The sequence below is a fragment of the Parasteatoda tepidariorum genome, chromosome X1 (genome assembly GCF_043381705.1).
Source record: "Parasteatoda tepidariorum isolate YZ-2023 chromosome X1, CAS_Ptep_4.0, whole genome shotgun sequence".
Lineage (NCBI taxonomy): Eukaryota > Metazoa > Arthropoda > Arachnida > Araneae > Theridiidae > Parasteatoda > Parasteatoda tepidariorum.
In genome coordinates, this window is record NC_092214.1 from 73581139 (window position 1) to 73591888 (window position 10750).

At 31.0% G+C, this 10750-nt stretch overlaps 1 protein-coding gene across 6 annotated transcripts in view; it reads right to left on the reverse strand.

Moving 5' to 3' along the window:
• LOC107447251 (Transmembrane O-mannosyltransferase targeting cadherins 4) overlaps window positions 1-7590 on the reverse strand; it is a 55890-nt gene extending 48300 nt beyond the window's left edge. Inside the window, exons 1-2 of one of the 6 annotated variants that reach the window (XR_006226715.2) lie at window positions 7208-7486; window positions 405-714 (exon numbers count right to left, since the gene is read on the reverse strand). Coding sequence is in view for 3 of the 6 variants with exons in the window: in XM_016062119.4 (XP_015917605.1) it covers window positions 405-688 (284 nt within the window). In the remaining 3 variants the exon portion in view is untranslated. Of the gene's footprint in view, window positions 1-404; window positions 715-7207 lie in introns of all 6 variants that reach the window. The other 5 variants (XR_011638238.1, XM_016062119.4, XM_016062121.4 and 2 more) reach the window with 5 other exon arrangements.
• Between the last annotated feature and the right edge of the window lie 3160 nt (window positions 7591-10750).

Below are 10750 nucleotides of genomic sequence, written 5' to 3' on the forward strand. Positions count from 1 at the left end.
CAATGATGTATAATTTTTTAAAACTGATCTGATTTCTAACATTCTAGCTCAGATGATTGATTTAATAAAATCTATCAAATAAAATTAAAATAAAAAAAATCAGTTATTTCCTTATTCAAAGCTTTTCATATTTAGAGAATGTTAATAACTATTTTAATTTATTATACTTGCAAATCCTTTTCAAAATTAAGGAATTTTAAGGTAGTTAATTTCTAACTAAATATTTTAGCTAAATACCAACCAGTGACACAGAATTTTTTGCAATTAGCAATGTATGCATAATTTTTTGGATTCCAACTTTAAATATCTCAAAATTTTTTACTTCAGAGCTTGAATTTCAAAAAGTACACTGTGCTAAGAGTAATGACTATAGAACACACCATATTAAAAAAAAAAATGTTTACCTAAATGTTAATACGGTTAAAGGGCGATATGATTTATGACTTGTGTTGTGAGTAAGTTTTGTACCCCAAAAATCATTCTGAAATATGCTTGAAAGAGGAGTATCAGGCTTCAAATCAAAATTATTAATAACTGCCTCAGAATCATCGAAGACGAATTCCCCCTCAATACTGTTGCTGAAACAAATGACTGCACATAAGAAGACTATAAATGATGACCAAGGAAGGAGACTAGTGGGTACTGGAAGTGGATCATCCCAAGATTTTTTCTGGATACTTTCAGTCATTATATCAACTGCAAATAATCAGAAACCTAAATGAAAAATAAAAATTCTGGCATAATCTATTAGGACATAATAATACAGAAGAAATATATTTAAGAAAAAAGAACATTAAAAAGATTTACAACAAAGCCAAAAAAACTACCTGAAAGTTTTGAATAAACAAGTTCATACTAATTTAGACATTGCAATTCAGTTTTTTTTTTTACAATTTAATTTTAATATTTTTCCTTCCTATTAAGGGTTTCGTTACTTAAATTTTTCAAATATCTTTTATTCAAGTGTTTTTTTCATAGATTGCAGCACTGAAATGTAATTTGCTTCATATTTTTTGTACCAAATATATTTTTAAAATTTTTCGTACGATTTAAGCTATAAGCACAGTTTCAAATCTTAAGCGAATTTTTATTAACTTTTAGATCAGTATATCTATTTTTAAGGCATTTTAACTGTTACTCCATGCCGGTAAGTTGCTTTTCTGCTTTCTTTTATCTCGAACTAGTTTTCAGCTGCATTTTTATTTTTTAGGAATATCAACGTATTATAACGGCGGCTTCCAGAGGAAGCAAAGTACACTTGCTGTCTTCGTTGATTTTAAATAGGTGTTTGACAGAGTTTGGAGAAAATTGCTTCTTAGGAAGTTGCTTCATAAGAAAGTGTATGGAAATCTTTGTAAGTGGATTAGTGATTTTCTTTCACAAAGATTCTTGAACATTAAATATGGCAACTCTCAATCAAGGCCATGTAGCTACAGAATCCCTCAATCGGCAAACCAGGCAGGGCCTTCCACAGGGCTCAGTTTTAAGTCCTGTCCTCTTTAATGTTATGGTAAATGACCTTTTGAGCTTCATTAAAAATGCTGTTCCAGAGACTGAATCATTGTTGTATGCCGATGACCTTGTTATTTGGTCTACTGTCTCTGATATCTCTATGCTGGAGGAAACACTCAATTTGGCTTTAGAGGCCCTGGCAACCTGGACCCTGGACAACGAATTCAAGGTAAACCCGGAAAAGACAAATTTTGAACTTTTTAACCTTAGTACTGAAAAATTTAATGCTAACTTGGTAAACAAAAATAGTACAATGGGTCAGACTGATTGTGCTACCTACTTGGGCACAACTCTTGATACCAGACTGACCTGGACTAAATACATAAATCAAGTGGCAGACAGCGTAACAAATCGCCTTAGTCTATTAAAACGTCTCGCTGGAATAAATTGGGGTTCATCCCAAAGTGTCCCTGCTTCCACTTTTACTTCTTACATTAAACCAGTATTTGACTATGGTTCAGAAATCCTTGTTACTGCCTCGGACAGTGCGTTATCAAAACTCAATTTGGTTCAAAACAAAGCACTTAGACTCATCACTGGTTCTGCGATCTCAACCCCTATTCCAGCCATGTAGCTACAGAAAGAAATTTATAATCTATCTGACAAACGAACTTATGCTGCCTTTTTTTCTTGGTGAAAGATTGTTGAGAAATGAGCACTTTTGGCCGTACTACAATCTTCCTCAAACTAGACTTAAATCTCAACATTCTTTTCCTTTTGAGTACCGGAGACTTGCAGAGATCTTTGAGATCTCCAACTCCAAACTTTGCATCTATAGGCCGCCTTTTTTTTTACGGGCCTTCTGAGATATGCCACTGCCAGATTCGACTTGGTACTGCCTGTTCGGAAATCGGACTTCCACCAGACCGAGTTGTATCTTATCACTCTGGCCACTATACACGAGAGATACCCTTGCCAGCAATGGCTGCAGGATTTTACTGATGCATCCGCCACTCTTTCAACTGGTAGAGCTGGTGCCGGTGCTTAATGGAAATATTTCAGCCTTAGAGAACCTCTTGACACTTGGGCAGATAATTTTGATGGAGAAATGCTTGCAATCCTTATCGCTATTACAGCTATTGGTGAACCATCTGAACAAAACATTGTTATCTTTGTCGATTCTCAGGCTGCTATTCAGACCATTTCTGAATATAATTCAGTGATTTCATCGCAGAAAAAAAAATGGGTGAGAATTTCTCACCCTTTCTCAAAAACAGGGTGAGATTTCAAACAATTAAGTGAGATATCCAAAAATTTAAAAAAAACAAAAAAACACAGAGACTTGAAAAAAAATCATTTCTTTAATTATAATACATTTTAACATCTTCTAATTTTTAAAGCATTGAATATTTTTTTTGCATCATCTTATGGAAAATGTTCTACATCTGCTTCTTCATCAGCTATTCTCATTAGGTTGCTCAAATGCGTGTTTGTTTCGTTTTGATCGTTTCTACCCACATTTGTTTCATTTTCATTTGTCCGTTTCGGAGTAGAAGATATTGGCTTTACAAGGTATTTGTCCATCTTACATTAACGAGCAAAAAATTTGAACGTCTTACATGAAGAAACCTTACCTACGGTAAACACGTGGTTGCAGAGAAATGCGTTCTGAAAGAGGTTCCGTGGTTCGGAAGGATGGTGTTCTGTTGTTCTTAAAGGTTCTGAACAATACTGGTAAATAGGGAAGCTAGATAATGGGGCAGATGTTGAAAATAATGAAAGATCCAGGAAGAAAAGTGATACTGATTTGCAAGAAATGCGAAAATTTTGAAATTGGTTGATAGAATGCGCGCGGTAATAATTTTTTAATGTGAGAAAAGAAAAAAATATGTGAAATTCTCGCGTTTTCGCACTGTAGTGAAAACACTGTAATTTATACCCATCTGAACTTGAATTTAAGTGTAAACAACGCATTGACTCTTTTCTTTGTTCTGGAAGAGAGGTGGTCCAGGCCATTGTGGCATATACGGAAATGAACGGGCTGACATGTTGGCTAGAGAGGCTTTAGCATTGCATACATCTTCTCATCCAGTTCCCCTTAGAAATGCAAGGCGGCTTCTTAAGAGCAAATTCAGGCACAGAACAATATCTGCTCTTAGGGACTTAGCTGATGGAAAGCACTGGGCTAGCCTTCTTGATAACCAGCAGCGCTCTCACCTTTCCCCCCTTCCCAGAGCCGAGGGAGTTGCTTGCCTTAGAATAATTATTGGACATGAATACTTGCAGGCCCATCTATTTAAAATTAACCTGGTCAATTCACCTCTTTCTGTGCTCTGTAACACTTCGCCTATGACTGGGGAGCATCTATTTGATTGCCCCTCTCTTCTTGACATTCGTTCCTGTGATGACTTTTGTGCCCTCTCACCTTCTGGAGCTACTTCAGAGCTGTATTGGACTGCAAGACGCCTTATGTCTGAGAAGACGATGGCGAGCGTAATTTTTGTAAAAAAAAATAAAAAATTTCCAATAAAATAAAATGTAAGTCTAATCTGCAAAAAAAAAAATTTCCTGTATAACTAATATGAAAAACTAGCAAAATTAGGCTTAAAAATGAAGTGTTGAAACATTGCTTTGCAAACAAATACTTCTACTTAGAATGGAAAAATTACCAATGTTAAAAATGCACTCACCAGAAAAGATGAGTTACACAATATTTAAGTGGAAAATAGTAACATTAAAACTTTGTTTAAGTAGTGCAACTTTATACTGAATGAATGAACTTTTCACATATATACAGATGAAACAGTAATTACACTTTACATTTAATAATATGAAAATTAAAATTAATTAGCTTAATATTTTTTAATTATATGTTACTGTTAACAACTATGAGTATGTTTTTATTTCTGTGTATCCTACAAATAAATAATTTATTACCAATTGCTTTCAGAACAAAAGTTGCTCCTTTAATAGAACAAGAATGAGTTTGGTAAGAACTAAAAAAACTGAAAATCAAAAATGTTATGTGCAAATCACATTTTAAATAATTAATAAGATTCCTGATATTTGAGGAAAATAAATGCGTAATTAGGAAACATATATCCATAGAATATTATCAAAATTTTAATGAAAAATTCAATGCATTTTTTTTAAAAATTGTGTTAATTTAATCTCAATGTATAATTTTTTTAAAATCGCATGAATGTGAATTCTGATGTGATATTTTAAAATCACATGAACATGAATCTCGATTTGTAATTTTATACAGCGTGAATACGAATCTCAAAGAGTGTTTTTTAAATTGTGTGAATATAAAAGCCTAAGTAAGAATTTTAAATTGCTCAGACATGAATTGCAGTATGATTTTAAAACTGTGTTACTTCAGATCACTATTTATAATTTTAAAATGCGTGAATACAAATCTTGATGCATAATTTTAAATGTTGTGAATATGGATTGCGAAGTACGATTTTAAATCTCGCTGAAAGTAATTATAAATTGCGTTTACATAAGTAGGGGATATTTAAGCATCATGATCATTGGCACCAACTACAATCGCAAAGGCGCCAAATGGATTTTAAACTAGAAAATTTAAAAGAAAAGAAAAAAAAACATAAATTTGCGTGGGGATGGGGAGGCTATGAGTCATACCCTTTGAGTTGATCTCCTTCTGTGATGTTTTTTTAGTTTCACGCAGGCAGCTGCACTTGCCCAGACTGCGCGATCATTCTGCCGTAGAGCACAATCTGGAAATCTTCTCTCGTGTATCACCAACTATAATTGCCAAGGCACCAAATGGGTTTTAACTTTGCAATTAAAAAAAAAAAAACTAGCAGAGGTTTGCCTAGGGTGAGGGGATTTAGGTATCGTGAACTGTGGCAGAATAATCACTAAAACTTGACAACTTCTGGCAGCAGCTGCAAGTTGACGCCATCCCTCTCTATCCATTTGATGCCTTGGCAATTGCAGTTAGCGAGACTCATCACGATACTGAAATATCCCCAAAAGGGCTGTGAGCTATACCCATCAAGTTTGTCCCCTTCCAGGATATCTTTTTTAGTTTCTTGCAGCATGCTACCCTGAAGTTGACAAAATTTGGCGTTTAACTCTTTTTTCCAAGAACTTAAGAAAGTGGATTTTTTTTAAAAAGGCTGGGAAGATTTCCGTATAGTGATCTGCAACAAAATAATTGCCAAGTCTTAGCAACTTCCAGGTAACGGCTTGGGAGAAATAAAAAAAAACCATCACAGCAGTAGACTAACTCAATGAGCATATCTCTTAGTCATCCCTGGAGAAACACATTCACAGGTTTTTATTTAAAAAAAATTTGCAAGTTTAAAATTCATTTGGCACCTTGGCGATTACATTAGGTGCAGCAGATCATGATACGAGACATGTGATTGGTGGAAGAAATTATCTCAATTACTTTTATTCATGTAGTTTTTTTGTGTTTTTTAGTACTAATTTTTTTTCTTTTGGTACAAAGAAGATAAATAGTGACTCATTTTTTTAACATACATAAAAGAATATACAGTACTGAAAAAAATTACATATTACTCCACTTTGCAAGTTATTGCCAAAAAATTAAGAACTGTGAAATCTACAGCAATAACTGAAAAAAAGATTAATAATAAAACCAGTCATATTTACAACAAAATCACACGTGTCAAAACTTAGTTAATTAAATAAACGTTTTGAGACTCACAAGTTATAATAAATAAAAGTGTACTAAAAATAACGAGAATTTAATAAAGATGTGAAAATCAGCAGCTGTAACTGCCAAAAATTTGATTACAGATTTTTTTCTTCACTCTCATGTTTTCGAAGCTTAAGCGAAGTTGCATTTATTCTCTTATTTACAAATATGAGTAAAAAAAGTAGTTATAGTGCATGAATGAGAAAGGAGAGACTTCCATATCTTGATCTGTGGCAGAATAATCTCTCAAGTCTTGGTAACTACCGGGCAGCGGCCCCCGAGAGAAACTTAAAAAAAACATCACAGAACTCAATTAACTCGAATGGAATAACTCGTATCCAACCCAGGGTAAAAATCTAAAAATTTTTTTAAAAAAAAAATTTTAAAGTTTAAAATCTTGGCGATTGTAGTTGCGTGACAGATCCAGAATATATCCCCTTCATGAGAACTTAGGACAGTGCTGGTAAGACGGAATAAATGTCTCACTGACAAGATTTTACACAAGTAGAGAAATTTAAGTTTTTTATATAAGCGGAACTCCGAGGAAATTTTGTCTGAATTATAAATTACTGATTCGCAGAAGTCAGGGATATTTCCGTATCGTGATTTGTCAGGTCAACTACAATCGCCAAGTTGACAAATAGATTTTAAACATGCAAATTTTTAAAAAATAAATAAATAAATGATACATGTAGATATTTGCCCGGGGTGGCTACGAGTTGAACCTTTCGAGTTGGTCCCTTTCTGTGATGTTTTTTTAAGTGTCTAGCACACTAAATTAATTAAAAAATAATTAGGGAAACATTCCGAAAAAAGCAAAAATTTTCCTCGTATTAAATTGAAAAAAAAGCATAAAAAACTACTCTCTGATTTAACAGATAAAGATTTATTAAAATATTTAGTAATAGCAAGGCAGAAAAATGTTAAACTGACATTTGAGCTTCTGCTACCTACAACAAACCAGTTTTAATAAGTAATAAATCTTCAAAAGATTATTTAAGTTTTAAAACGTTTTAAATTAAAAATTGAATCCAGGATATTTAGTAAAACAAAACTCACCATTTTACGGGTTACTTTTTGATTTGTCCTTAAACTTAAAATACAGTTTAAGTAGCATTTTAATATTCCACGCAAACGAAAATATTACCCAAGATAATATATAGATAAAATCCGAACGCACCAAAAATGCATGACAAAAGGAAATTACTCAAAATAAAGCCTAAACTAAAAAGAAAAGTAATGAATGAGAAACCAACAGAGCCCACTAAAATTTTAACAGAATAATTTATTTTTGTTTTGAGTACGTTCCTAAAACTTGCCCAAATCCCTACTCTGATTGGTCAGAGCTAAACTAGATGAGTACGGTTAAGAGTCTCTTTCCGTTAGTTTCGGTTTCTTTCGAAGTGCCATGCACCTGTTTGTCTGAACGCACTGTCTTGAATGCCAGCCGCCTTATAACCCTAAACTTTGGCGATCAGCTGAAATGGGTGATTGCCAAACGAATTCTATCGCCAAGAGCTTGGATGCCCGATTTTTTGAGTGTGAAAATGGTGAATACGATTTATTGCTGGTATAATGATAAGCAATTGTTGCCCGAATTGTGATTTGTCCGTCTTTATGTTTTGTATTTCTAGATGTGTTGCAGGTTAAGAGTATCTTTTCATGAACTGGGGATATTATCATAACTACGACAAGTTGGCGAAGAGTCGCCGAGGAAGGAAGATAACGTTTCTGGCGGAGGGAACCAGTTTTTCTCGAATCATGACGTTTACGTCTCTTCCTCCTCATTGGCTCAAATTTGCTCATTGGCTTAAATAACGTGTACAAAATATTAGTTCTTGAATAACGTACTCACGGTGTCAGTTCCTAAAGATAAAACACACGTTTTGCAAACGTCTAATCTAAAGTTATTAATCCTTTTATTCTTTTTTTTTTAAAAAAATCTGTTTGACTCAAAATTAATGAGATTACATTGAATAATAATTTTAAAAAGTCTTATAATGCACCGCAGTTTCTTTTCTTTGTTTCTGAAATATAATTCATATTTGATTTAAACATTTTATTCATTTTTCAATAGGATGAAGATTTAAATGAACTATGCATTTTTCAATACAGAATGCATTTAAGATGGATCTGAGGAAAACGTTTCTCAGAAAGCTTAGGCATTTAAATGTTTTACTTTAACCTTATTTTTATTATTTTTTAATTAGGATGAAGATCTTATGGCAATTACCTAAAAAGTTTGCAATCTCAAATGTAACGAAATTTTATAATGTATTTTTATTGCAATACATTACTTACTGCTTTTATCGCTAAATTCAGCATTTCAGATGCGTAATTAGGACGAAAAGAATAGATTAAATTTTCTCATTCCAAATGCATAATAAAAATTCTTCACAATGAAATACATATAATTACGCCAATAATGAACTATGATAGATTTGAGAAATGAGTTAAGGAAGCACTTTATACATTCAAAAAAAAATTTGCCTCACTTGTTTGCTTTTTCAGATGTATGATATTTTATTAAATCGTTTTTCGTCAAGTTAAACATTCAATCAGAAAAAGGTGATAATTTTCAATTGGAAATATGTATAAGAAATTATTCACAAACGAATCGATACTTTTACGCAAATAATAAATTAAAATAGATCTCAAGGAATAGACCTGAGAAAGCAATTAATACATTTAAAGTACTTTACTTTAACCTTATTATTTTATTCATTTGTTTGCAGTTTCAAAAGTTATAAAAGTTTTAAAAAAATATTTATATGTATTTCATTATCATACGCAGTACTTTACTTTAACATTGTTTTATCAAATGCAATTTCAAAAGTGATAAAGTACAAGAACCAAGTCTTATTTCATAATTATACGACTAAAAAAAGATAGCAATTTCTTATAACATTGCTAAATAAGATATTATATAATAGTATAAGAAAAAAAAAGGAATGGTAGATTCAAAATAAATAATAAGAAAATCTTCACAGAAAAATCAATATTTTTACATAAAAAATATATCTTAGTAAATGGATCTACAAAAGCAAATTATACATTTAAAATAATTTATCCTTAGAAGGCAACAGTGAACTATTTTGTTAATAAGAAATATATTTCAGATATTTTTGTATTTAGTTTTAAAAACTTAAATAAACATGTCCCAAGTAGCACATAATATTATATAACATCAGAAAATCGGTAAAATCTAACGTTATCTTGCACAACTTCTAATATTAGAAAGATACAAAAGATCGCTGTTTGTTCAGCCTTATATAATATTAGATTCTATACAAACTAATATTATCTAGCGTTCGCCATAATATTATTTTGCATTCGTTTTGATGCTATATAATATTAGATTTTGAATTTTCTGATATTATTTTGCTTCGCTTTTTATTTTTTTGGAGTAAGCAAGAGGAAGATATGGATAGTAGTAGAATAATTCGGCGATATAATTTTACTTAATTTTCTATATTGTTGTGAAGCAATAAAACATAGAACATAGTTTTATGTCATTCCATGCATTATTTACTTAGCAATACAGAAATACTAAATAAAATTATATCAGTGAATTGTGCTACCTTCCATTTTTCTCCTCTTACTCCAAAGTATATCTTATGTTCAGCTGATTTTTTTGAATATTTCAAACTTAATTAGGAAATAATATTTTATTGCAACTTTTATTGATATTTTTTTCTTTTATTCATACAATGGGTATTCTGACAAATTTTATATCATTAATAATTTTCAAGTCTTTAATTTTAAAATGTACTCATTTTTTTAAAAAAAACTGGGCTTATTTTATCAAAATCTCAATTTAATTTGTTAGTTCGTAATAAATATATATATTTTAAATGTGTAACTTAAGCCATTTGTAATTTCACAATTATCATTCATTATTTATATTCTGAAATTATATAATAGAAATCACACTATATAAATATATAGTTATGTATTTACATTTGAACTAAGCGGAAATTTTAACTTAACATCCCCCCTTATAATTCTAAAATAAAATTGTTCAATTTTTAAGTTGTAATTTTTTTCAATAAATGACACAATAAAGAATTATCATTCATTATTTATATTCTGAAATTATATAATAAAAACCACACTACATAATTATAAAGTTATATATTTACATTTGAACTGAGTGGAAATTTAAACTTAATTTTTTCCCTTTATAATATTAAAATTTTTTGATTTTTAAGTGGACATTTCTTGTAATAATTGGCCCAAATAAAGAACAAAATTTAAAAATATTCAAATTACTTACTTCAACAAATTTACACATATTTTTTCCCCTTCTCTTTTCACTGGAATTGCTAAATGGAGAAATACTTACATAACTTTATTCTTTTAGTATTTGAAATTTCATTTAGCAAAACACCTGAAAACAAAACTTCAACGCAAGGTAGAAATTTTTCCAGGGAATGAAACCGGGAAAGCAACTAATACCATGAAAATTGCTAATATTTTTTCATAATGTTAAAATAACTTTTATGGGCACATCAGAAATTTTCATCAATTCGATAATTGTTTAAAGGTGTTATGCTCGATTAAACTAACAATTTTTGCAAAAAATTTACATAACATTTTAAT